At 40.1% G+C, this 27,879-nt stretch overlaps 7 protein-coding genes across 7 annotated transcripts; 3 read left to right on the top strand and 4 right to left on the bottom strand.

The window, feature by feature from the left end:
* Window positions 1–1,306: 1,306 nt before the first annotated feature.
* LOC115672422 (auxin-responsive protein SAUR67-like) lies at window positions 1,307–1,943 on the bottom strand. The gene has a single exon (XM_030594227.2). It carries the CDS (start codon window positions 1,863–1,865, stop codon window positions 1,440–1,442), a length of 426 nt encoding a protein of 141 aa, XP_030450087.2. The 5' UTR covers window positions 1,866–1,943; the 3' UTR covers window positions 1,307–1,439.
* Window positions 1,944–6,620: 4,677 nt separating this feature from the next.
* LOC130138776 (auxin-responsive protein SAUR36-like) lies at window positions 6,621–6,995 on the top strand. Its single transcript, XM_056313864.1, has one exon. It carries the CDS (start codon window positions 6,621–6,623, stop codon window positions 6,993–6,995), a length of 375 nt encoding a protein of 124 aa, XP_056169839.1.
* Window positions 6,996–8,030: 1,035 nt separating this feature from the next.
* Window positions 8,031–8,647, bottom strand: LOC115672821 (auxin-responsive protein SAUR68-like). The gene has a single exon (XM_030594776.2). The coding sequence runs from the start codon at window positions 8,548–8,550 to the stop codon at window positions 8,107–8,109; it is 444 nt and encodes a 147-aa protein (XP_030450636.1). The 5' UTR covers window positions 8,551–8,647; the 3' UTR covers window positions 8,031–8,106.
* A 7,037-nt stretch (window positions 8,648–15,684) lies between these two features.
* Window positions 15,685–16,389, bottom strand: LOC115668591 (auxin-responsive protein SAUR68-like). Its single transcript, XM_030590027.2, has one exon. It carries the CDS (start codon window positions 16,220–16,222, stop codon window positions 15,770–15,772), a length of 453 nt encoding a protein of 150 aa, XP_030445887.1. The 5' UTR covers window positions 16,223–16,389; the 3' UTR covers window positions 15,685–15,769.
* A 4,187-nt stretch (window positions 16,390–20,576) lies between these two features.
* LOC115672803 (auxin-responsive protein SAUR64-like) lies at window positions 20,577–21,232 on the top strand. The gene has a single exon (XM_030594755.2). The coding sequence runs from the start codon at window positions 20,674–20,676 to the stop codon at window positions 21,100–21,102; it is 429 nt and encodes a 142-aa protein (XP_030450615.2). The 5' UTR covers window positions 20,577–20,673; the 3' UTR covers window positions 21,103–21,232.
* Window positions 21,233–22,073: 841 nt separating this feature from the next.
* LOC115672911 (phosphoprotein ECPP44-like) lies at window positions 22,074–23,138 on the top strand. Its single transcript, XM_030594906.2, has 2 exons — window positions 22,074–22,353; window positions 22,587–23,138. The coding sequence occupies exons 1-2, from the start codon at window positions 22,174–22,176 to the stop codon at window positions 22,914–22,916; spliced, it is 510 nt and encodes a 169-aa protein (XP_030450766.2). The 5' UTR covers window positions 22,074–22,173; the 3' UTR covers window positions 22,917–23,138.
* A 125-nt stretch (window positions 23,139–23,263) lies between these two features.
* LOC115672455 (uncharacterized) lies at window positions 23,264–26,597 on the bottom strand. The gene is made up of 3 exons (XM_030594264.2): window positions 25,985–26,597; window positions 25,342–25,527; window positions 23,264–23,804 (listed from the first exon to the last, which is right to left on the bottom strand). Exons 1-3 carry the CDS (start codon window positions 26,468–26,470, stop codon window positions 23,517–23,519), a joined length of 960 nt encoding a protein of 319 aa, XP_030450124.2. The 5' UTR covers window positions 26,471–26,597; the 3' UTR covers window positions 23,264–23,516.
* Between the last annotated feature and the right edge of the window lie 1,282 nt (window positions 26,598–27,879).

The raw sequence follows: 27,879 nt of genomic DNA, 5'->3' as shown, positions 1-27,879 counted from the left end.
TATTCTTTTCGTTCTTTTCTTTTCTTTCTTTTCTTTCTTTTTTTCTTTTATTTTTTATTTTTAAAAATTCGATTTTTTTTTTGCCTTAGATAAAATCATAGGATTGAAATCATTTTCTAAATGAGATCTAAACACCAGAAAATTTTTTCGATCGCATATCACCAAATAAAGGAAAACTAACTATTTTCTTGGAAAATGATTTTCCAGAAAGCACTTTCCAAAAACGTTATATTTTCCGTAAAACAAACGCAGAGTTTTTCTTTTTCCTTTTTGGCGAGGTGAAAATACTTAATAGGTTAGTTAACAATTTAAAACCAATTAGAGCATAATTTTCTTAGATTTCTCTCATTATAACTATTCCCTCTTCCATTTATCTCATATTTTTCTCAACCTAAAACAATTTTGTCCTAAATTTTTTAATTTGGCAATTTAATCCTCGACCTTTTGACGATTTGCCGGTGTAATCCTTCCAGGTAATTTGGCCGGAAATCATCGACGTGGACGTCAGTCGGTCTACGCTGATTTGAATAAATTTTCAATTTTTAAAATTTTTATGAATTTTTTCTTCTCTTTTCATATTTTCCTTTTCTTCCTTTTCATTTCTTTCCTTTTTCTTTTTTTCTTATTTCCTAAGCTAGTCCGAGGCCTCGGCGATGGTAGACAGGGACCACATGCCCTTGCTGTGGCTGGCGAGGTTTGTTGGTCCATGGCGAAAAGAAAATATAAGAAAAAAATAATAAATTATAGAATTTTTTTAAAAAAAAAATCGCAAAAAGTAACTACATCAGCACTAGCTGTCGTTGTGCCATATAGGATAGCTGGCATTTACATTAGCGATTTCTAACCAAAATTGACCGTAATGACTATATTGGCAAATTATCAAAAACTCTAAGACTATATTTGTCCAATTGAAAAGTTTATGACTGAATTGGCCGACGTACAATATGTTTAAGAATTTTTTGATAATTTTCGCTTGGAGAGACCTAAGAATCTCCTCGAGATTTTGGTCATGTCCGAGTTTGCCGCTCAAAGTGGAAACACGGAATCACAAAAATATAAATATACACACGCGGAGACATTTTATGAATTAAAAACCTCAACGTTTTAGTCAACTTTGTTTTTGTTTAAACATTTACATAGCTGATTGGATCCATGATTTGAATTTTTTCATTGTAACTTGGCTTGTTAATATCTATCGGGATGCAATTAGAGGGTAAAGTTCACAAAATAGCGGGTCTAATTGACATAGGAATTGACTGGAATCGAATTGCCTCCACTCAACAGAGAAAAGTACGTACACTAATCATAGGAGTGAAGGATCCGTTTTCAGTTGAATCTGTCGAGCTACAAATTATGAACTGCAATTTTCATGCAATTCTCTAATTATGTACATCCAAAAAGCCTCTATACAAGAAAGGGAAAACCATAAATACAGAGCTTCAATGACTACACACTAGCAATTGTTGTCCACTGTGGTTCTGCTGGAGAGAGTGAGAAAGTGAGCATGTGTTGGCTGTAATAGACATAAGGAGAGCCTTCTCGATTTCCGCATTGGCACGCTGCTGGATCATTGAAACCATGTAGTCCATGAACATGGCGTTGCACGGCAAAGTGATCGGTCCATTGCTAGGAAGCCCGAACTCATCCTCGGATAATTTGAGCAGCTCTCGAATGATGCAGTTGTTCAAGTACTTAATTGGAAACACGAATCGCTTTCGGTCAATGGAATAGACGACGAAATGTCCTCTATGAGCTAGCACTTCCCCGTCTCCATCAACTTGTGGAAATGAGATCCTTTTCCTTCTCAAGGCAGCTACTCTCTGCCATTTTCTTGCAATCTTGACCAACTGCTTCGGACTGGTCATTTTCTCTGTAATGTAATGTGGACGAAGAACAAAATAGGAGATTGTGTTTCTGATCTTGAGGGCTTTGAAATGCCAAAGTTGTTGAGTTGAAGCTTGAAGATAATGGACTGACTGGGGTCTGTTATATAGTGGTGCATCAGGAGGACACCAGCATTAATGGGAGTAACCTCGTGATGGTGCAGAGCCATGTGATTTGTCTTGCGAGAGAATGTTAGGGTGGTGGCAATGTCTGTTTCGGTTAGGCCGTCAATTTGTCTCCCAACAAGTACAGCTCCGTTGCTCGAGATGATCGTAGCACCAGAACTGCACCTACATAAGAATGATGGAATTGAATTGCAGATTCCTTTTCTTCACATGTAATGTTCTTTGCTGGGAAGACAGTTTGGTGGTTTGTGAGTGAATGGACTTGGCAAGTTTAGGGCAGGTGCAATACATTACTGCTGGACCCAAGATGTCTAAAGCTCGCACAAGCCATGCCTTAGAGTATGTGGCTCATACTTGCCGAGTCTGATGGTTGTTCCTAGCTCTCGGCATTACTTGATGCAATATCTGAAGGGCTGGGATTATCCAAGCATTTGCTTCTCATGGGTTGTCGGCCTTCCCCTTACAAGATAATGCATGTCATTATCTAAAGAAACACAGCGCAATTTCTAAAAATTCAAATAGCAGCTTATATATATAGCTTACATGCAGAAAAAGGAATAAAATATGTCATTAGACTATCTGTCACCTTAATGAATGGTTTCTTTCTTCAATTCTCTATTTTTCAATAAGCCTAAACGAGTGCATAGTGTGGATATAAACCTTTGATTGCGGTATTGGTGCAAATCATCAGTTCATACTGCTATTTAATACGTCTTCTCGCGACCCAAAAGTAGGTGGGAAGACCCAACATATCACCTATTTATGTGCTTGAAATTTCTGAATTTTCTGGGTCCAGCAGTATTGCTTGCTAATGGGACCAGGAGTTTCTCATAAATATTCAATTGTCGTCGATATTGATAATACAAGAACCGGCAGGAACCGATATTAGACTACTTTCCGGTGACCTTCAGCAATTTGTGGTTGATCTTGCGAGTCACGGAGAGAATGTGGTTAACCAAGTGGACAGCCAAATTGATCTGGACCCTACTGTGTAGCTAAACTCACTTGCAAAATAGTAAGAGAATCCTTCTCTTCTGTTATGCAATCTTGTCCTCATGAGCCCCACAGAAACAAAAATCTTGTCCCTCTTTGAAGTTTTTCTCAACATGACCACATGGGTTTGCTTACCGTGTGACTTCACATGGGAAAGACATACATTGAATGCCGATTCCTTTAGCCCTCTCAGTATAAAACTCAGGGAAAGACCAATACTTTCTGCACAACCAGAAATAGCACTCAAATTCAACAAAAAGCAAGTTCGCTCTTCTATTGAGAATTTCTTGGAGTTGAACAAAATGATAAGCACAAAGAAGCTGATTCAAATGGCAAGGAAGTGGCAGAAGATGGCCGCAATTGGAAGAAAAAGAATTTCATTTCATCGGACGAACAGCAAGTCCGCTTCAGCACATGCAAATAGATCATCAGTTTCTCACAAGGTCACTTCGTTGTCTATACAACATATGAGAGACGCTTCGTGATCCCTCTCTCGTTTCTCAGCAAGGACATAGTGAGGAGCTCTTTAGTATCGGAAGAAGAGTTTGGGATTCCATGCGATGGTCCAATCATGCTTCCAATTGATGCACTATCTATGGAGTACATAATTTCATTAATTACAAGAGGCTTGGCTAAGGACCAAGAGAATGCTTTGCTTCTGTCATTCACCCGACAAAGCTGCTCAGCATCCTTAGCTTTCAATCAAGCATTAGAAAACCCAGAAATTCTTGTTTGTAGCTGACAAATGCAACACATACCAGTGCTTACTAGATTAATGAAAATAGTTTTGCCACAATATATGCGCTATTCTAGTTCATTTATATTTGGTTTAGATCATCATAGCATTTTGTGATGGTTGGTTTTGACTCAGATCATTGTGTCCTGCACTACGGATCCATGCAACAAAAGAGTACACAGGCTAGATTTTACCATACAGTTACTATTCAGATGTTTCGGCTTAGTGTGATCAAGTTTGGATCAGTCTAGTCAGCTTGGTTGCCAGCTTGGGTAGACATAAATCCTAAGCAAACAGTTGAAGATTATCTCAACCCCAATGGCGATGGTTGAAGCTTTTGGTAATCAATATCAACATGTATGTTATACTCACCAACTTGAAGTCCTGGTCAAGGATCTCGAAATATTTGCTAATCGTGCACGGGTGATTGATAGTCACAAGCCACAACGTAAAGCACAATCTGCTGCTCTTTCCATTACCGTAGCATGGTGATCAGGGAAATTAATGCAGATGAAACTCCCTTTCTACGGGGGAGTGACAGGATAGTAACAATTCCAGTGATAAATCTGCACCAATGGTCTGCACTGAAATTTGCACACGACATACTTTAACAAATTAACATGCTAATTATTAGAAAGTTTACCCACTGCAAACCAGATTAGGAATGGTGTGTGAAATTAGACTACGGGGATAGACAGACATGCGAAAAGGGCAAAGCCTGACTTTGCTCATAGGTGGAGAGAGACCGCTAGTATATAAAAAACATATAAATCACATTATCAAACGATGCGGGATATATCAACTCTAATTGGTAAGTGAACAGATCAGGCTTATGGTGATTGGTGATGGGCTATTTTTATCTCCCACCTGAATATTGCCTGCTACTTGATATCTCACTATTTTAGAATGCAGTCCTTGCAGATGTTGGTTGCACTATCTCTCCATTTTTTTCTAATTACCACAGATGCTCAAAGTGGACTAGTTTGAGGCTTTTAAGACACATACGTTGCTTGTTCGGTAGCCCGTCTATTGCTCCTGGAACAGCAGGTCCCAGAGTTTCGGTGCATAACATGTTTTTTCCTTCCCAATCATTGGCAAAGTAGACCAGAAAAGCATAACATGTTTTTGCAAACACACAAGTTTCTTTTTGGTTTTTTACTTACTTTTCCCCTGTAACTAACTGTATGAAGGCACTTATTGTCGCTCTCCAATCTACAAGTACAAGGAAAATATTAGTATAATACGACCGTCCTCACGTCCTTTCGGACGTAGACTCGTACTCATAACCAATAATAACCGGTCATAAAATTATACATTCATCTATTTATGTATCTTAAAATAAAGCAAGTTGGTTATAGGATCAAAATTCTGAAATCCATCAAAAAGAATATATACATATCAAGTAAAGAACAAGCTATCTCAACAACTTATGCCAAAATCCAACTCCCAAAATCCCGTAAATATCGCTCTTGTCCTATTTGTTTGTAGCTTTAGAATCTGAACAAGAATTGAGATAGATGACATGGGCAAATCATTGATCGATAGTTAGTATAGACTTTTTTATAAACATACGAGCATCCACTGTGTGCATTTACAAACGGTACCGAAAACACATTTATTCAAATCCAGTATATCATATGTGTATAAAATCAAAGATGAGTTATAAAAATTTAACAAAGTTTATACATATCAGGAATATTCATCCAATTAGCAATTCTAAAACAAGCATTCACTCAATCAGTAATTCTAAAACAAGAATTAATTGGCTAGCCCATTAATCAATCTAATGCTCAACATTAAACTATAGCCACTTAATGCCCTGCGATAAGGTGTACAATGATTCCCCTTGCCTATATCAGCCAGTAGGTTGGCCCAAACATGATGTCTAGAGAAGAACGTGCATACTCACAACTTTTCAATGGGTTCAAATTATAGTGACAAGAGAATAAAATCATCAACACAATCCTTGACCTAGTCAGAAAACCATTTCGGAATTGAATTCATAAATTGTTTCACAAATCAATTTATATAACTTTTCATAATTCCTTCCATGAAGAAGAATACATTTCAAGTAGAGAAATTTTACCATGCCATTTCATATATATTTCATGTAGGATTCTTCATCCATTTTACAGATAATGAACTCACCGACTATTTCAAGAGAAACTTTGCCATGCGATTTCAAATAAACATAAGGTAGTAAATACTCGATCCAATCTTATGAAATAAATAGGCTCTAAACTCCATTTTTCTTTTGATAAATATAATACCGTACGATGCCTCTTTCATAATCTATAATCTATATAATTTCTATCAATTTCAAGAAATGAGTTTACAAATTATAGAATAGATAATCACTACTTACCTTATTAAAGAAATCGAGGCTTGGAATTCTTAATGATCGCTTGAAACCACGTCAATCCGGCATGTCGAGATGTCCGTGACTTGCACAGAAAAAACCTCGTTTTTCCTCCCTCGAGATTCCGCTCTATTTATTAATTTTTTCTTGCCAACAATCCTCTCCCTCTTATTTCTTCTGTTTTATTTTAAACTAGCTGCAGAAGAAATAGAATTACATTACGGCTTTGCAATGCATGAACTACCTGTAGAGACGATGGACCTGCTTTGTCCATCGTCTACCAGACAAAAGTTAGTTATATCTGATCCTAGTGCTTTTCCTTTGATATAACTAATCACATGGTTTTGCCTAGGAAAACACGATAACAAAGAGAACTGCCTCTTGTGAATATTTTCTCAGAACTTGCTTATAAAACTCCTTCCCTTGCATTAACTCTAATTTGGCATAACATATCAGTATCGATCATCCAAAGCATGTCAATTATTCTCAGCTGAAGCCAACTTGATATAAGGAGCAAGAAACGATGATCAGCCCCAAGAAACTACTTAGGATGGCAAGGAAGTGGCAGAAATTGGATGCCACGGGAAGGAGAAGGCTTTCTTTGCCGAAAACCAAAGGGAAGTTTCTCGCCACATCTTCGGTGGCAGATAAGGGACATTTCGTCGTCTACACGACGGATGAACGGCGCTTCATGATACCCTTGCCGTATCTTTGCAGCGACGTCTTCCAAATGCTCTTTGAGATGTCTGAAGAGGAGTTTGGACTATCGAGCGACGGTCCTATCATCATGCCTTGCGATGCAGCTGTTATGGAGTACATAGTGTCCCTAGTCCAACAAGGCGTGGCTAAAGAACTGGAGAAAGCTTTGCTGAATTCAATTCTTGGACGGTGCTCATAGACGGCATCTTATTATCAAAGTCCGATTCCAAGTTCTTCTTTGTAGTTAATGATAACGCCTACTCTAATGTGTAATTAGGCCACACCACACAGATGAAGCTTGTATATACACTCAGCTTATGATTCTCAAATGTGAAGTCTGTAAATCCTAGATAGTATATTTGCCCAATGGGTATGTCCTAGACATATGTCAATAAATATGTCCGAATATCTCAAAAAAGAATCACAAAGACTCTCGATCTGATATGTCCTTACTCACATTAAATTGCTGAGACAAACCTGCAGTTTTGTATACTATAGCTAGTAAAAATGGATGAGATCCAGCTGATTCAGAGTCCCCAGAGAATGTGGACTCGTTTTGATTAGTTGAGCAGAACATTATATTGACTTTCAACAGCAGGACGATTATCCTAATGAGTGGTCAAAGAGAAATCGGAAGAATGGAATCCCAGAGTTTGACTCTATGGTTCTTTGAACATAGTTTTGTTATTAGGCCAGCTTATCCTAAGTTGGATTGAGATCATGCACACAAATTGCTCAATATCGATACGGAAAAGTTCCCAACCCCTGACTCCATATGGCCTCCGCAGCATTACATCTATGATCTTAGGGCTTTATCAGAGAAGGACTAGATTTGTGATATCTTTCCGTATGAGGGACAAAACCAGTGTCAGCGCTAACGAAGATTCTTAATAATGAGAATAGGTGAAGATCAATCTGTAGTTCCACTGCTTTTCCACATCAATATCCAGGTGACAGATATCAACTATATGTCTTCCTGGAAGATCACAACTATATGTTACAGAACTATCATGATCTGAGATCTGAAACCCCTAAGACCTAAAATTCCTGCTGAGTATGTTAACCAATCACGGTCAAATTGCTGCATACTTTCAATTAAGGCTACGAGAAAAGTTTGATAACAGCCTGCACTCGGCGTGGATCTAACAGTCAGGGAAAGTAAAATCTGCTACCATCTCAAATTGCAGCCAAAGAGAGTGTTGAGTAGTGATCAGAAATCATGGTTCAACGGAAAGAGAATAAACAAAAGAACAATTTTCATGTGTTGAAATAATTTCTATTTTTCACATAATTATGGCATGCTACTACATTCAGCAGCTGCAAACATAAAGTTGTGGACATGAAAATCTCTTATCTAAAGCTATACATGAGCTGCTGCAGCTCGTAATGGACATAAGCAGAGCATTCTCCAGGTCTTTAGCTAAGCCACTGCCGATCAATGAGATTATGTATTCCATAGATGATGCATCAATTGGAAGCCTGATAGGTCCACTGTTGGGAATTCCAAACTCTTCTTCGGACATCTTGAAGAGCTCTCTAATGATGCCGTTGCCGAGATATGATAGAGAGATCACAAAACGTCTGTTGTCCGAGGTGTAAACCACAAAGTGACCCTTTTGAGCGCATGATGATTTGCTTTTGTTTCCCGAAGTGGCACCGCTATTTGTTCTACGTAGTGAAATTCTTTTTCTTCCGGCTGCAGCCGCCTTTTGCCACTTCCTTGCCATTTGGATCAGCTTCTTGGTGCTTATCATTCTCACTCAATTCAAACAATCTGGAAAGAAAGAAAATTTTTCTTGTAAAAGTTGGAATACTTTTGTTTTTCTTCTGGTTGATGGGAAAGTATTGCCTTGGGTTCTTTATATAAGGAGAGGACAGAGGCAGCTTGCCATCCTTTGCCACTTTCCTCAAGGCAAGTCTCTCGCAAAGCAATCCCATGTGCTTCTGTTTGCAAAAGCTTTATGAGAATTGACATGTTTGGTCATGTAGGGCTATGAGCACATGCATAGCAAAGAAGAAGGCCTCTCTTACAGTGGTTGCAATTGTATTCAATAACATACTGGGTCCAATTAGTTTTGATGTTGTCAGATCAACCACATCACATCCAGGAGTCACAGCAGCAACCACAAATTGCTTAAGTTGGTGAAATCACAGAGCCTTATTGATGCCACGACCATCATTGTATGATCGATATCAACAAACACATTTAATCAATTAACAAGAACTTGTCGTCTGGTTGATGAGTTTAAAGTATTATAAGTTGCTTTCTCAGGGCCAGCAAAAGCAGAAATTTGAATAACCAAGATAGGTTCTGCTTTCATTAGCTGACATGTTAGGTGATTGTCTGTTGGTCACTAGAGTATATGCAATCAAATTATGGCACCTTATAATTGCTGGAAGGGAAAATAGATGATTTACATGCAAATTTTGTCTCCCCCACCCGCTGCCACCACCAAAAGAAAGAACTGTTTACTGAGCTGAAAGAATTTTCGGCTGTGCTATGGTTCTAAAAGGTTTACTCTTCTTGATCTCAATATAATGCAAACTTTCAAACTTTTCAAGTCCTAAATAGGCCATGCATTTTTCTTTGCAGGGTGTGGAGATGGACAAAGAAGAAAAACCTGAAAGCTGACATATCCTCCAAAAATTCCACTGTAGAATGTGAATAATTCCAAATATAACTCAGGCTAGGTAATGGCTATGGGCTTGCTTGAGCCACATAATCATACTTAAATTCCACGAACGCAAGTTCTTGGGTCACTAGGAAATTATTACTTATGCAGAGAAGTGAAATATGTATAACCCAGACTTAAGCTTGGAGGCTCTTTTGGTTTCCAGGATGTGAGGCGTGGCCATTTGTTATATGAGACATGTTGATGGAGCTTAAACTAGATAGGTTAGTCACTATTTTCATTCTCATCCTTTTGTTTCAGGCACAAGGAAGTGAAGCAGCTCAATTTAGTTTCCCACGGAATCAAGGGAGACAACAACCATACTTGCGATTCTTTATAACATAAAGCATGGAATCCTTGTGAAAAGTCAAGCTTGTCTGATGTGTTGATAGTATCAATTAGTATTTATTTACCATTGACAAACTCTGCAGTTTCATAGCATCAATTGGATGCACAAGGTTCAAAGGTACCACTGTCATTAGCACGACCCAGCTGAAGATGTTTGCCAACTAGCACTCTGTACACATTCCCATTAGATCTAGACTGTTGGTAAATTTCATCAGCTATTCAACTCCCTACTCAATGTATGCCCACTGAAGAACCATATAAATAGATCATATTCAAACTTTAACTCCTTAATGACTTAATCAAAGGGGGATCTGAAATTGACAGGTTCTTCTTTACTGAAAGCCATGAACCAAATAAATATATCTTGTCGATAACGTCGAAGGTTGCCTTAAATCAGTCCACATACTTGCAGCACTTCTCTCTGTTGATAATGGAGTATCGGAATAAATGATCTGAGATAATGTCAAGCATACAATGTTACATGCCTAACAGAAATGAATAAAATCAAGCAAATATCCACAAAATTTGATTTTTATTATCTACAAAAGACTGATGCTGAATCTGTCAGCTACAAATATGTATTTGGGGGCCTCGAAATGCGTTATTCAAGACCAAGGATGATGAGCAGCTGCTTCTCATAAACGTCATAAGCAAAGCTCTCTCGTGGTCCTCAGCCAAGCCTCTACTAATCAATGAAATAATGTAGTCCATAGACGACGCATCAGTCGGGACTGTGATAGGACCTCGCTTGAAATCCCAAACTGTTCTTCTGATATCCTGAAGAGCTCTTGAACAATGTTGCTGCCAAGATATGTAAGAGGGATCATAAAGCGTCCCTCATCAGTGGTATAAACCACAAAATGACCCTTGTGAGCAACTGAACCTCCATTTCTGTTTCTCAAAGCCGCATCACTGTTCATTCTCTGCGACAATATTCTCTTTCTTCCAATGACAGCCAGCTTCTGCCACTTCCTGGCCATTATGATCAGCTTCTTGGTTCTTATCATTCTTAACACTCCGAACAACTTTGAAAGAAAGGAAATTTCTCTTGAAGGTTAGAAAGCTGTTTTGATTGAGTCAAAGCACTAGCATTGGCTGCTTTATAAACAGAGAAGCTTGCAATTTGCCAACGGATGCAACATCCCTGGGGCAAAGCCATGTCCTTATAATTAGTATTATTCAGTAATTGGCTTAATTTCAGATGGGCGATCAGCAATTATAGCAGAACATAGAGGAAGCACTATAGTACTAATTTGGTACGACCTAACATACCAGGTCCTGTTAGCTTAGTTGTCAACTTGATTAACTACAGTCTCTTTAAGAATAAGAAGAGCAACCCCAGATTCCTTGAGCTCACAGCAATGAAATTTGATACTTGGCGCTGATCTGTCATTGGATGATGGGCAATATCATCCATTACATTGTCCGACAGGACCTCATCAAAATTTACAATGCAATACACTATCATGATCCTATGTCTCTGGACAGACTTGGGAAGTTTCGAGATAATCGCTGATTGGCCTTCTTGACCGTTTCAACACATGTCAGGAGTCTCCTGTATCTGTTGGGTCACAAAGAGAACATGCTAGTGAGCCAGCAGATATAAATAGATGGCGCTTTGTCATTGCAAAAGGAGAAAATAAACGTTAGCCGATCTATTAAATCCAGTAGCTCGGTTTCTCAGAATAAGTAAAAACAGGGACAAGGGCCACATTGGAGTTGGCTAGTCTGAGCCTCCTTGCTTGGTAGTCCACCTGACAACATCTCGGGTCAAGAAGGAATATCCTTGCCCATGCTAAATCTACCAAATCTTTTCACTCACAAACAACCAAATATGTCATCCCAGTCATCAACATTGGATGTTAAGAAAAAGGAATCTGTTCCTAGATGCTCATGGTTACCTTATGTGGTTGTGGTCTGTCTTTTGGTGATTATTTTGAGTTACAGAATTGATGGCCTAAAGAAAAAAAAACATCGCCACCACACAAATATTCGTTTGCCTGCCAAGATCACATGGCTTTGACCCAAATTAAACAGAGTCGCACTAATTAAGTCATTGCTACGGAGAAGACAACGAAATGGAAATTGGCGACAGGAGAGCAGAAGATTGACCGGAATATTTACTCCGTTTAGCCACTGGCGGACGTTCAGGGGTGAAGGAGGAGCAGAAATTCTCAATTGCTAGTTCATAGCCAGTGAAGACCTAGCAGATACTCCTTACTAAGGACTAAGCAGTAGAAACAATAACACTTGTACAACATTGGAAAGGGTGCAACTCATGAATTGTAGATCAGTTAGATTTTGTTGTCAAATCCTTTCGCTATTCTGGCAGGGTCACATTTTCACTTGCACGAAATTTAGTCGGTTTGGGCATTTTATGTACCAAGAATCTCACTTGCTTGAGTGCTGTTTTCTAAAGAATTAGTGCATTCCGCAAGAATTTGTCGATATTGTCACAGGTTGCCTAAATAATAGGCCTGCATACTCGGAGCACTTCTTTTTGTTGATAATAGAGTAATGGAATAAATGTTCTGAGAAGTTAACCATACAAATTTCCATGACAAGAAAAGAAATGAACAAAATTAAGCATATATTAACAGAATTTATTTGTATTATCAACAAAGAAATGGGTATGCTGAATCTGTCAGCTATGAACATATATTTGGGGGCATTGAAATGCTCTATTCAAGGCTGAGGATGATAAGCAGCTGTTTCCAGTAAATGTCATAAGCAGAGCTATCTCCTGGTCCTCAGCTAGGCCTCAACTAATAAATGAAATGATGTGGTCAATGGATGATGCATCGATTGGAATAGTGATAGGACCCACATTTGGAATCCCAAACTCTTCTTCTGATACCTGGAAGTAGTCATGGCCACGGTTCGAAACCGGCCAGTTCCAAACCGTGGTCATGTGTGAACCGGAACCGGAACTGCCCCTAGCAGTTCCGGTTCGTAATTTAAAAATTTTAAAAATAATTAATTACAAAATTATGAAATAATGAATTATTCAATATAAATTGTAATCAAAATGTAAATTGTAGGGGTGATTGATTCCGGTTCGGTCAGTTTCGCTCGGGCAACCGAACCGGTAAGATGATCCCTTAATTTTAGAACTAGGAACCGGACCGCAAATCATAGAACCGGAACCGGACCATTGGCCCGGTTCTAGGCGGTCCAATGGAACCCTTTGCTCTTAACTAGCAAAGCATCGTGAACAAAAAGCATACAACTTCATGTTCGTGAGCAGCTTGGGTTTTATCTACACAACCGCTTTGATGGTCTCTTCATTCCCATTCGATGTGGGACTCTTGGCATTGCATGAAGCAAGCCAAGAGTCTCACATTGAAGGTGTTCAAGCAGCCGAGAGTCCCACATCGAATGGGAAAGAAGAGCATTAGAATCATTGTGTATAAAACCCAAGCTAAACCTCGTAATTAGAGTTCAATACACCCAAGCCAAACATTGTAATTAGTGATCAATGCACTTACAATGCATGCAATTAGAGTTCAAATTATTTTATAAAAAAATTAAATAATGAATTTTTTTTAAATTTCATTATTATTATTTTTTAAAAATAATTTGGAACCGGAACCGGCGGTTCCGGGCCGGTTCCAAAATTGTTGGAACCGGGCCCGTAGGCCACGGGCCGGTTCCGGTTCCAAACCGCAAGCCCGGTCAACGGGCCGGGTCCAGGCCAAAACCGGCCCGTGGCCATGACTACCTGGAAGAGCTCCCGAACAATATCGTTGCTCATATATGAGAGAGGCATCGCAAAGCGTGTCTTATCGGTGGTAATGACCGCTTCTATTTCCTGAAGCGGCATGGCTGTTTATCCTCTGCAACAGTATTCTCTTTCTTCCGGTAAGAGCTACTTCTTGGCCATTTGGATCAGCTTCTTGGTGTGAGCTTTAAATTTTTTTGGGTCCAGCAGTAATGTCTTGCACAATCCCTAAACTTGCCAAGTCCATTCACTCACAAACCACCAAACTGTCTTCCCCAGAAAAGGACACATCATTTTAATAAAAGGAATCTGATAAGTAAATTTCACCATTTGCTCATTCTTGTGTGGTTGCAACATATGGTGCTATGATCATCTTGAGCCACGGATATGTTCTTGTCTGGAGACGAATTGACAGCCTATCCAAAACAGACATTGCCACCACCCCTCACTCTGTTGCATACCCAAGTCGTATGGCTATCTACGATCACCAGGTGACTCCCATTAATGGTCTGTCCTCCTGATGCACCCGTTATTAACCGGACCCAATATCCATTATCTTCAACTCACCACAACTTTGTCACTCCAAAGCTCTCACAGTTAGAAAAACGATCTCCAATTCTTTCTTTCACGTTCCTGTGACATCCCAAGATCGGATAGGAAAAGTCCTGTTGAGTGATAAGCCAACAGCCATCCCAAAAGGTCACCGTCTTGTTTCTCCACTCAGGATAATCTTTTTGGGCTTGGCCTACGTGAAATGGGTATGTGTGACGAATGCAGTCAGAATGGGTCCCTAAAGAAGTTGCTCAAAATTGCAAGAAAATGACAGAGAATAGCTGCCATGAGTAGGGAAAGGATTACATTGCCAAAAGTTAGCGGATATGAGGAACTGCAGATCGCTCATAGAGCCCACTTTGTCATATACAAGATCTACCAAAACCAGTTTGTGTTTCCAATAAGGCACTTGAACAATTTCTTCATTCAAGAGCTATCCGAATTATTCGAGGAAGAGTTCGGACCCATGAGTTTGCCATGTGATGCGATGTTCATGGGTGACATAGAATGATCCAGCGGCGTGCTAACAGAGAAATTGAGAAAGCTCTCCTTGTGTCTATTACAACCAACACATGTTCATCATCTTACTCTCACCAACAGAGTCAGACCGTACAATAATTGCTAGTCTGTAGCCATTGATGCTTTGTGTACTTTATTCTTTTCTTCTTTTGAGGCTTGAAATGTATATATTGAGTAATTGCTGAGAAATTTGCAGTTTCTAATCTGTAGTTCTACAAAGTCCGACAAAAATATACCTTTTGATTGAAATCCCAGAGTTCAACTAGCTTTTCATTTCAAACTAAAGAAAAAGTTAACAGTAAATATTTTTGTCGTTGATAGTACAAATTCAGAAGGTCATAGTAACTTGGGTGATTAAAAAATCCAAAAGCTATCCATCACTTTCTACAGAAAGAGAAAAAAATCAGTAGTAAATTTTTTGGAGTTGAACTTCTAGATTCTTTCGAATGTGTTCTCATTAGGAACCCACTCTTGATTAGACAATGGCTTCGTAATTACCGAACTTCAGAGTTCTTCAATCTTCAGTTTCTCTTCTTTTCTATTTAGGAAGGGCATAAATGAAAATTGTAAAAATTTGATAAAAGCATGGTTAAGGAACCGTAGAATTGAGCTTGACAGATATTTTAATGGGAATAAGCACATAATTCTTCATGAATGGTGATTATCTCTCAGAATCTATCAGATGCACAAAGTGCAGAGACCACTGTAATTTGCGTGTTCCCGTTAAATACACTGCCTTAGTGAGAGCAAACACAATTTTAGTATTGCTCACTTCCTGGCTACTTAGGGTGCAGGTTGTTAATCCAATTCATCTTCAACATAACCCCATTGATCAGATAGCAAGAAAGGCAATTACTGATGAATTTTTTTATTCTGGCAACAGACCTGGTAATCCTTTGAATAGTTCGATAAAAGCTGAAACAAGTGAATATTGAGAGTTAGTCTTTATTGACTATATCAAAGGGCCCCGTATACTTAGCAGGCTTACATATTACTTTTTGGTTATAGTGGATCTGTTATGCGAGATATAATGATCCGCGTCAAAACCAGCCATCACAAAACGCTAGGATGATCTTAGCCAAAGAGAAACGAGTTAGAACAATGCATATACTGTGGCAAAACCAATTTCATATCTACAAAATACTGGTATTTTTACATCTGTCAGCTACAAACAAGAATTTGTGGGCTCTCTAATGCTTGATTGAAAGCTGAGGATGATGAGCAGCTTCCTCTGGTCAAGGACGTAAGCAGAGCATTCTCTTGGTCCTTAGCCAAGCCTCTGCTAATTAACGAAATTATGTACTCCATGGATAGAGCATCAATGGGAAGTGTGATCGGACCATCCCTCGGAAGACTGAACTCTTCTTCTGATACCCTGAAGAGCTCTTTTACCATGTTGTTGCTGAGATATGAGAGAGGGATCGCAAAGCGTCTCTCATCCGTTGTATAGACAACGAAACGACCCTTTTGAGCAGCCGATGATCTGTTTGCATCTGCTGAACTAGATTTGCTGTTCGTCCTCTGAAACGCAATTCTTTTTCTTCCCATTGCGGCAATCTTCTGCCATTTCCTTGCCATTTGAATCAGCTTCTTGGTGCTTATCATTTTGTTCATCTCAAAGAAATTCTCAACAGATGAGCAAACTTGCTTTTTGCTGTGGATTGGAGTGCTGTTTCTGGTTTTGGAGAAAGCACCGGCTTTCCCGCGTTATATACTGGGAGAGCCAACAAATTGGCATTCAATGCATCTTTCCAATGGGAGAAAACCCATGTGGTGATGTTGAGAAATCTTCGATTTTTGGTTCTATGGGGCTCATGAGCACATGATTGTATAACTGCAGAGAAAGATTCTCTTACTATTTTGCCGGAGAGTTCAACTACAAAGTGGGTCCAGATCAGCTGGGTAGCGAATTCTGTAGAGATTCTAACAAATCAGTGCTATAGGAAATTGATTTACAGGTCTTCTTAGAAATTGATTTACGGAGGAGAAATCTGTTTGGTAAGCATGACTAGTGCTACTTTCAGAAATTGATTTACTGAGCAATCTATTTTGATTTGTTGATTTTTTTGCACCTAAAAAAATTTAAATTTTACTCAAAGTGGGTGGCCACATGTATTATAAGCCATTCTATAAAGTTTTGAAATTTTTGATTTATTTTAATTTTTTTTGGCACCTAAAAATTTTAAATTTCACTCAAAGTAGGTGGCCGGGTATTCTAAGCCATTTTGTGAAGTTTTGAATTTTTTATTTTTTTTTTTTTTTGGGCACCTCAAAAAATTTAAATTTTACTCAAAGTGGGTCAAGAACTCAATGAATGATAACCATTCTGTTTCGAAATTAATTTCGACCGTAAATTGATTTTTATTTCTGTTTCCGGAGGAGTTTCTAAGCTAAAAACATGTTTGATAACGACAAAAATTTATTTCGAAACGAAATTTGTTTGATAACGCACAAAATTTCTCCTTCTCATGTGGCCGGCGAGTGGACGGCGGCGCGACAATCGCTTCATTTCTTTTAGAAATAGAATAAAAAAATAGAAAATCTGGAAAATTCCTAAAAATCTAAAAAATTCAGAAAATCCATAAAATTTTCCGGAAAATAAAAAAGTCGATTTCGGGAAAATAGGAAATTTGTTCATTTTTTCCAAAAAAATCAAAAATTTCAAAACTTCAGAGAATGACTTAGAATGCATACTGACACCATTGAGTGAAATTTAAATTTTTGAAGTGCCCAAAAAAATCAAAAAATAAAAAATTTCAAAACTTCACAGAATGGCTTAGAATACATGCCACCCACTTTGAGTGAAATTTAAATTTTTTTAATTTTTTAATTTTTTAATTTTTTTGGCACCTAAAAAATTTAAATTTCACTTAAAAATGGGTGGCCACAAGTATTCTAAGTTATTCTGTGAAGTTTTAAAGTTTTTGGTTTTTTTTTGGGCACCTCAAAAAATTAAAATTTTACGCAAGTGGGTGGCCATGCAGTATTCTAAGCCATTCGTGAAGTTTTGAAATTTTTTATTTTTAAATTTTTTTAGCACCTCAAAATATTTAAATTTTACGCAAAGTGGGTGGCCGAGATATTCTAAGTCATTCTGTGAAGTTTTGAAATTTTTGATTTTGGATTTTTTTGGGCACCTCAAAAAATTTAAATTTCACACAAAGTGGGTGGCCACATATATTCTAAGCCATTATGTAAAGTTTTGAAATTTTGATTTTATTTTTATTTTTTTAAGCACTTCAAAAATTTAAATTTCATTTAAAGCGAGTGCTACAAAGTATTCTAAGCCATTCTATGAAGTTTTGAAATTTTTTATTTTTTTGGAAAAAATGAATAAATTTCCTATTTTCCCGAAATCTGACTTTTTTTTATTTTCTAGAAATTTTTATGAATTTTTCTGGAATTTTTCAATTTTTAAGGATTTTTTGGAATTTTTTTTTTGGCCGGCGGGAGGCGGCTAGTGGCCGATGGTGGCGGGAGGTGGCCGGTGGTCGGCAGCTAGCGGTGGTGGGAGGTAGCCGGTGGCAGGAGACGATGGCCGGCGGCAGCGACCAGTGAAGGGTAGCGGCAGTCGGCGGGTGGCGGCGGCCGGCAATGGGCGGCGGGTGAGCGACCGACTAGTAGTGAGGGAAAGTGATGAGAAGAACAAAAAATTTTGTTTCTCATTTCTGTTTCAGAAATAGAGAAGCTAAAAATTTTAACTTCTGATTTCTCTTTCAAATCTATTTCTGGAACAAAAATTTATTCCAGAAATAGAAATTAAAATTACGTTACCAAACGGATTTCTGTTCCAAACCTATTTCTGGAACAGAAATAGAGAAACAGAATGGTTATCATTCGCAGCCTACAGATATTCTAAGCCATTCTGTGAAGTTTTGAAATTTTTTATTTTTTTTGGGCACCTCAAAAAATTTAAATTTCATTTCAAAGTGGGTGCCACAGGTATTTTAAGCCATTTTGTGAAGTTTTGAAAATTTTTATTTTTTTATTATTTTTCTTTTTTTTGGGCACCTCAAAAAATTTAAATTTCACTCAAAGTAGGTGGCCACATGCGGTATTTTAAGCCATTTTGTGAAGTTTTGAAATTTTTGATTTTTTAAGCACCTCAAAAATTTAAATTTCACTCAAAGTGGATGGCGCACAGTATCCTAAGCTATTATGTGAAGTTTTGAAGTTTTTGATTTTTTTATTTTTTTGGGCACCTCAAAAAATTTAAATTTCACTCAAAGTGGATGGCCACAGGTATTCTAAGCCATTTTGTGAAATTTTTTCATTTTTTGAAATTTTTTATTTCTTGTAAAAAAGGAAATTTGGGCAAGAATGCATTCTGGAAGAGAGAAGCTACAAAAAGTAGCTTCTCTTTGGGCCAAAACTCATTCTAAGCAAAATTCATTCTAGAGCAAAAAAAGAATGAAGTTTTACCAAACGCGTTTTTATTCCAAAATGCAAAATTGTTTAACGCATTCCAAAATTATTTTAACAAACGCATTTCTGTTCCGGAATGCATTCTGGAGCAGAATTTCTGCTCCAGAATGGATTCCATACGCGCCCTAAGATGCCCTCTTGATTAACCGCATTCTCTCGTAACGAATCACAAGATCAACCACAAATTGCTCAAGGTCACAGGAAAGCAGTACGCAATCGATTCCTGCTGGTTCTTGTATTATCAATGTTGAAAGACACATTGAACAATATATCAGAAACTCCTGGTCACATTGGCAAGCAATTCTGCTTGATCCAGAAAATTCATAAATTTCAAGCACCTAGATAGTGATATGCACGTCTTCACACCTTTCTGTAGGGTTGGAGGAAGACATATCAGTTAGCAGTACGAACTAATGTAATTGAACCGATCCCCACAGGAAAAGGTGTTAGGCACATTGAGAAAAAAACGAAAGGAAGAAAGAAACCATTCATCAAGGGGACAAGTAAGTGTAATGACATTATTGTTTGGTGTAAGCTTCAAGACATCCTGGGTCCAGCAGTAATGTCTTGCACATGCCCTAAACTGCCAATTCCATTCACTCTCAAACCATTAAACTGTCTTTCCCAGCAAGGGACACTTCATGTGAATAATGGGAATCTGTTCACTTAGGGTCCGTTTGGCAAGCTGCCAAACAGTGATAATTTATGTTCTTTTGTTCCCAAAATCAGTTTTGGAACAGAAATCCGTTTAGTAAATTTTTTTGTTCCCGAGCACAAATTTGCAAAATTTGTTCCCGAATCAATTTTGAAAGAATCCAAGCAAAAAAAAATAGCTTCTTAATTTTGGGAACAATTTTTCCATTTCTGATTCTTCTTGCTTTTTTTCTTCCTTCTTGGTTTGTTCTTCTTCTTCTTCCTAGCCGGCCACCAGCGACTGGCCATAGGCCAGGGCCGGTGAGGGCAAGGGCTGAACTCTCACCGCCTGGGCGAGGGCGGCTCGCGGCCGCGATGGCGTGGCCTCGCCCAGCCATGGTGAGGCCGACCTCGCCGTCGCAACCCAAGCAAGGGAGATGGGTTGCGGCGGCGAGAGGGCCAAGAAGGGGAAGAAGAAGAAAAATATAAAAGGAAAATATAAAAAAAGACATATTAAAAAATTGAAAATATTATTAAAAGATTATTTATAAAAAGAAATCTTGACCAGTTACCAAACGCCTTCAAATTATTACAAATTATTCCCAAGCACGGAATCAAAAGGAATCATTTTTTAGCAAAATCAGTTTCCGGGCATAGAATGGTTGCCAAACGCACTCTTAATTTCGTCATTTTGTCGTTCTTATTTGGTTGCAATACATGGTGCTACGATCATCCCGAGCCACAGAAATATACTTGCTGGAAGACAAATTGACGGCTTATCCGAAACAGACATTGCCACCACCCTTAACATTCCCTACCATACCCAAATCACATGGCTCTGCACCATCACCAGGTGGCTCACATTAATGCAGTGTCTTGTGATGCACCCTTATTTAACGGACTTCCATAGTCCATTATCCTCAACTCACCACAACTTTGGCATTTCAAAGCTCTCAGACTAGAAGAACGATTTCGCATTTCTTCTTCCTCATTCCAGCACAGAGAAAATGATCAGCACAAAGAAACTGCTCAAGATTGCAAGAAAATGGCGGAGAGTAGCTGCCATGAGTAGGAAGAGAATCCCATTTCCGAAAGTTGGTGGACACGAGGAACTGCAGCTCGCTGATAGAGGCCACTGTGCTGTCTACACGGTCGACCAAAAGCGGTTCGTGTTTCCGATACGGTTCTTGAACAATTGCATCATTCAGGAGCTGTTCAGATTATCCAAGGAAGAGTTCGGACTGCCGAGGGACGGACCCATCACTTTGCCATGTGAGGCTGCATTCATGGATTATATAGTTTCAATGATCCAGCGGCATACTAATGCAGACATCGAGAAAGCTCTCATCCTGTCTATTGCAACCAATACATGCTCATCATCTTACTCTCTCCAGCACCGTCAGACCGTGCAACAATTGCTAGTCTGTAGCCATTGATGCTTTGTGTACTTTACTCTTTTCTTCTTTTGAGGCCTTAGAATGTATATAATGAGAAAATTGCAGCAAAAATTGCAGTTCCTAATCTGTATTCCAACAGAGTCTAATGAATACATATGTTTAACTCCAATCTGCATTAGGTCATATGCTTCCTTTGTCTTAAAAATAAGATAATAAAAACAGCAATAACTTTACCTTGGATTCTTGGCATTAGTTATTGGTAGTAATGGCGTAGTTGGACCATAACACTCTGCATTACTGAACCCAACTATGTTACAATTTGCTGATCTCGAAACTACAGCAACTTTACCTCTTGATCAGTGCAAGAAACAACCGTCCAAACCGACCATTGTTTAGTTTTCTTCTAACGAGCACACTCACGCTCACCCATAACACAACACGCCCTTCTTTCAATGTTTGTCACACAGACACAGTTCCCTCTTCTCAATGCATGTCCAATGCAAAAACCCTGAACTGTTTCGGAATCTTTCCCATTTTTCAAGTCACCAAAAGACAGACGGCTTAAGCTCTAATTTGGTCTGACATGTCCAAGCCCCAACTCCAATGAATGAGGCTGAGACCTCCAATTTGTCACCCAATGAGTATCTTCAATCCATAGGCAAATTATTTCACCCACAAGATGTTTCCTTCAAAGAAATATATACTTGTTCTATCATGACATGAAGTTGAAATCAACCACAATGCATACGCATGTGAAAATCATGTTCTTTATGGCGAGATTTAACGTAGTCTCAAGTGGTTAGTTTTTATAGTATGATGATTGACTTGATCTAGTACAACGTGTACGAGGTAAATCTTTTTATTTTTTGGACCAGATGAGAATAATTGCCATCTGCTAAAATTAACTCATGATGTAAAACTGAAATGCCTAACAACTTTTCCTGTGGGTGTTAGGCATTTCAGTTTTAGAGACATTTCAGTTAGCAGTACGAACTAATGGCATGTGCACTGGCTTCTTCTATAAATACCAGTTCAGAGAAGAGGCTCATCGCTACTCACTACAACATAGTTCAAAAGCTTTCCTTGTGCTTCATTGGCAAAAGCTACACAATGAGTCATCATCAACCTCAAGCCCCCGAAAATGGCAACGCCACAAATGTTTCTGTAGAGAAAACACAGCATGAGATGAGCGATACCGTAGTGGATGCAGAAATGACGCCTCTGGTTAGGGATGAAGAAAAGATGACTCTTGCCAAGGAACTACGACGTTCCCACAGCAACTCAAGCTCGGTAAGATCATAATAATTTCCAGTTATTTCGCAAGCAGTATATGATGTCAAGAATATGAAAGGATGAAAACTAGTTAATTTACTTCCCAGAAAAAAAAAAACGAAAAGAAACCTAGTTATCTTTCATGCATGGTCAAATGCTTAGTGATCGGGAAAGAAAACATGAAGTGAGAAAGTTTCAGCCATCCATATGCAAATGACTCATTACGCTCGCTTGTTCTCAAAACTTTGAAGTCCGATGATGAAGAAGAAGAAGGGCGCGAGAAGAAAAAGAATAAGGAGGCAGCTAAGGAAGAGCTCGAGCACAAGATAACAGATGACGAATTAGAAGCAGGTGGGGAGCTTGAAAAAGAGTCTATTCCAGTCGAAAAACCTGATGAAGCAATGCATCCGGAGGAAAAGAAGAGCATTTTGGAGAAAATAAAAGAGAAACTCCCGGGTCATAGGAAAGATGAAGAAGACGCACTCGAGTGCGCTCTGGAGAAGAAAGGGGTCCTGGAAAAGATCAAGGAGAAGATCCCCGGTTGTCACAAGGTCGGAGACGATGCTAAGAAGGACGACTGACAATAATCTATCTACTTGCTAGTATGCGTTGGGTGTTCTAACTTCTAAGCAATATTCTTGCCGTATGCTGTTAGCTGTTGTCCATATTTCCTACTTGCAAGACTGTTTGAAATGGGACTTCAAAGTAATTTCTATAACTTAGCCATCGTGTTTTTTGGGTCTACCCCCAAGTGTTCTCATTCTAAACCAAGGAATTGGAGAACATCAGAAAGCTTTGATAAAGCTCCCGTTTGCGCAGGTATGTGCTATCAACACAAAGCATGAAAAAGTGTTCACGAAAATCCTATCCATGTATGAGAGACAACAAAGAAGAAAACATATCTCGCACTAGCAGACAGCATAGCTCATACTCACAGCAAGAATCATTTGAAGCGCAATAGCTGGCTGGCAAGATACATTGAGCTTGTTTGCTACAATTTGTCCCAAAAACATGTGGTAAGAACATCAAATATAAGAACTGCAATCGATATTGTACTTTTAGAATGACCACGTAAACTCTACAACGCATTAAACTTTCCCTTTTTGTGCTGAAGAGGCAAAATCTGTTGCTCATTTGCTTGTGAACGTAGGACTGTATATTTCGGTGATTGATACAAATCATCAGTGATAGGTACAAAAATCAGTCAATTTCTGACGCTTGCCAAGTTGGTTGCCTCTTAAGGTGACAGAACATCTGATTCTCCTATAAAACGTGGACTTCACCAACTTCCCCAAGATATATGCCCTCGACCTCATCACGAATGTCAGGTTCAATGGCACGGCTACTTTCTCACGGTGCTCTCTGGCCATGCTGAGGGCTGAGATCCCGCCATAAAGGGGAACCTGATACCCTGTCACCACCGTCACCACTGGGCGCTGGCTCTTCCTTGACTGATAGAACTTCTTCATCTATAGTTTTTTCACATTTATTGCAGATAAATCAAGACCACGTAAAAGCTCGCATAACCATAATGGTGTAAATAGGGAAATGGAAAGAAACGAAAGCTCGCTGACTTCTTGTCCCTCTCACAGCTCAAAGCATTCAGATTCTTACATGAGTTTCATATAGACGACGTGCAAAGGAAGAAGATGCCTTATGTAATCAAATTGCCACTACAGAATTTGCAACCCATACTCGTATAGGTGATTGAATGATGGGATGCAAGAGAACTTGAATATCTTATTAACCTCGCCGACTCAACCGCATTAATAAGGTGCTTTAAGTTTTATAATATTATCACATATATTGGCTAAGCCAAACTGAAAATGACGTTGCCTAGTTTCACAAGAAAAAAAATAATCAATCACTTCGTAAGGTATATGAGCATTGTCACACCTATCATTTTGCAAGTCTGAAATGTGCATGTAATGGCATTGTGCGCATAGAAAATGAAGAAGTAGATGATACTAATGCCTTGTTAAAAAAAACCATGAAAGCGCACATGTCTTGGCATTCAATTAAGGGGAAGCAAGAAGCAACTACATTTGCACAAACCTACTTAGTTGAGATGAAAAAATGTAAACCTTGTCATTCTATCTAAAGTCTACCAATTGAACTTTTTAAAACAAACGACTACTTATCGTTTTGCTCGAGACCCCTTCTCTCCATTGTCTAAAGAACGAGAACATTTTTTTATACTAGCACCATGCAGTCATGTCTGTACGGCATCTAGACCCGACCAAGGGCTTGCCCGCCCACAGGCCAACCCAAGCCAAATGGGCCCAAGAACAACCGGGCAGGCCCAGAAAAAGGGGCTACGAAGTCGTAAAGCAGGTCCCAATTATAGACCGTCCGACCCGAGGGTCCCCCCTAGAGGTAATTCGACTGGCGGGTCGATGCGAGTGACCCGCCAGACCCAAGAGGTAAATGAGCAGACCGGAGCAAAGGTTTTACAATCCATATTTGGCCCGCCCCGACCCGACCCTGGCTGACGGTCATTTCTAAACCGCTGGACCAACCAAAAAAAGGGGTGGCTCATTGGATAAGCCAACCGATAACAAATCAACCGGATCAACCAACGGTGGCGCACGAAGCAAAAAGCAAAGCCGCTCAAAGGAATCCAACGGCTAGCTCAGGCGCTTCGTATTGAATATAGCTGCAGAAAGTGCAGGACAGCACAGAGGGTAGAGAGACCAGAGACCCCATGCTTTTCGGTTTTCCCAATTTTCGAAATTTTCTCCTTTCGACGAATTTAAAAATGACATGATTGGTCCGAAATTTGCAGCTTTTTTTCGTACGACCCACTGATACTGATACCAACAAGTCAAGAAACGACCCCTCGTTTCCGGCCCTAAGACACTTTTTCGATTTCCTAATGTCGCGCGACACGAGGGACGACAGGGGTGAAACGACCGCGCTACCCTTGCGACCGAAAGAATTGACCATGCTACCCTTGAGACGGACACCACATTCTACGAGAGACGGAGAGATTCGGGGTTTGCTTACCTGTCCGGAGGCGACGTGGAGCTGGAAGTAGTGGAGGTCGAGCGGGGAGGAGGTGACGTGGACGCCGAAGAATGTCGCGGGGTTCCGGTACACGATCCTGACCGTCGAATTCAGCGTCAGCATGTCTGTGGTCACCCCGCTCGGGTCGATCCCCGCCTGCACGTTGAAGCTCTCGAACACCACGTTCTGCCCCCACATCATCCAATCGACATAAAAATATATATATAATTCTCGTTTAAGAAAATCGACGTAAAATGTAATCAAACATCTTGAAAAAATCCAAATTTTATCCGGAGGCACTTCTTAGCAAAATTTTTGGAAAAAAATATTTTTATGGGAAATTTTAATCCAAAAACTTGTAAAGGAAAATAAAAATCGGTTCATACTGCTTTTGGGGGCCAAAAGCGGCAGTAACTTTCCTCGTTTGCAATAAACAGCGAGTTAAAGACGATTCATCAATGCGATCAAAAACGGAAAGAATATTTCGCTATCCTCCTCCGCGTCAATGCCTAGCCCCGAGCCCGAGCCCGAGCCCGGCAGAGCGAGTCGACCCGCCGAGTCAGCCACCGATCCGCCGACTCACTCAGTCCCCCGCACCCCAAAAACTCTACGCAGAACTCAAAACGCAACGCTATGCATTTACCTTGACGAGGATCTCGGGCCTGTAACTCTTGCTGGCGCCCCACAGAATCAGCGAGAACGCCGTGAAGAGCAAGAAGAACAGCAGGACGATGCAGGCGTAGAGCCTCGCGCCGCGCCATGCGGGGGAGGAGGAGCCCCGGCCGCCCTCCTGATCCTCCTCGTCCGCGTCCCCGTCGTCGTCGTCGGTCCCCTGGCCGCGGTGGAGCTTCCGCCACGCGCCGCCGTAGAGGTGGCGGGGGTTGGCGTTCTTGAGGGAGGCGGAGAAGCGGGAGGTGGAGGACTCGCGGGAGTGGTGGATGGGGGAGCAGTGGTAGTAGGGGTGGGACGGGGACCCCGCGGGGCTGGACCCGTAGGACATCTTCTCGGCGTCGTGGTTGGAGGGGCTCTGGACGTAGTAGAGGGGCCGGCGCGGGGACCGCGGCGGCGACGAGGCGGCGTCGATGCTCGTCACCTCCGAGTCCGACTTGGCGTGGATTGCGAGAGGCATGGCGGGCGGCGCGGCGGGCGGAGCCGGAGAGGGAGGGAGGGAGGAGAAGGGGTTTTCGGGGGGCGGGTCTGCGAGTGCGAAGCGAGAGAGAATCGCTGAAGAAGGTGATGGATTTGGTCCTTTTTTTTTTTTTTTTTGGAGGGAGGGGTGATTTCAAGAGAGGAAGTGACACTGACTGGTCGCCGTGGCGAGGGAGAAATGGGAAATAATTGGGTGGGGCGAAAATGTGATTTCGAGAAATTAAGGGCACTGAATATTGAATTATGACAATTTCGTTTACTGTAAAGAGATCATAGATTTATTGAAACGAGTTGACCCTGGTCTCTTGTTAGTCGTTAGTTTCATCGATAACTTTTGTTAAAGTCAGAAACATGTTCCCCCCCAAACACGGGTTACGCATTTCCTATGGATGTCTTTCCAATTTCATCGTACGAGAGAAGGGTGTGTCCGCCTATACTAAGAATCTCTTTAATTCTCTACTAAAGAAACCACTAAATTGCAGCATTCTAGAGCCACAAGTTCGACCATGATAATAAATGTAAACAAGCTACAACGACATCAATGAGATAGATCAGCTGGCAAATGCCAAATCTGGTAAGAGAGAGAATGCACGATCATCCACTTCACGGTTCCAAAAAATATAGTACTTTGGCTCTCTTATCGCTTTCGTGAAATTTCGACGTTAAACCAAAGAGCTGTGAAGGAGAAGGGACTTTGACTTAGGGGTGATCGGTTCCCGGTCCGGTCCGGCTCCAAGGTGGAACCGAGAACCAAGAGAACCGGTTCCCAATTTTGGGAACCGCGGACCGGACCGGTTGGTTCTAAGACCGGGAACCGGACTGGACCGCCGGTCCGTTCCAATGGAATCGGTCACTTAGAGTTTAGTTTTTTTTTTTTTTGGTTAAACGCTTAAGGTTTGTGAATGTCAATGAAGTTCACTTAGGGTTTAATTCACATTTTACTAATTTTTATCAATGAATTTATGATAATGAAATTCACTTAGAGTTTAGTTCACATTTTATTAATTTTTTTAAAGAAAAAAATAACAAAAATATATATTAAATAGTCGGTCTGGTCCGGTCCAGTTCCCCCTTGGAACCGGGAATCGGACCGTCCGAAAATCGATTCCGCTTTTAGGAACCAGGAACCGGACCGATAGTCCCGAGAACCGAACCGAACCCATCGGTCCAGTCCGGTCCCAGTTTGGATGGTCCAAGTTGCTCACCCCTACTTTGACTCTCTCATCGTTTTCTTAGAGTGTCGACTGAGCCAAATAGCTACGAATGAGTCGTCGAGTTTCAATGTGAATCAGAACTACAAAGGAGGAGAATAAGAGGGCGGAGTTCACATAGAAATCTCTTTATCTCTCATTCTTCAAGAATAAGAAAGATCATTTTAGTTGTTGTTTT

The sequence above is a fragment of the Syzygium oleosum genome, unplaced genomic scaffold (genome assembly GCF_021117445.2).
Source record: "Syzygium oleosum isolate NSW1041296 unplaced genomic scaffold, Sole_v2.1 Sole_v2.08, whole genome shotgun sequence".
Taxonomy (NCBI): Eukaryota; Viridiplantae; Streptophyta; class Magnoliopsida; order Myrtales; family Myrtaceae; genus Syzygium; species Syzygium oleosum.
The sequence above is the reverse complement of the archived record's forward strand: the minus strand, read 5'-3'. Positions and strand labels throughout refer to the sequence as shown.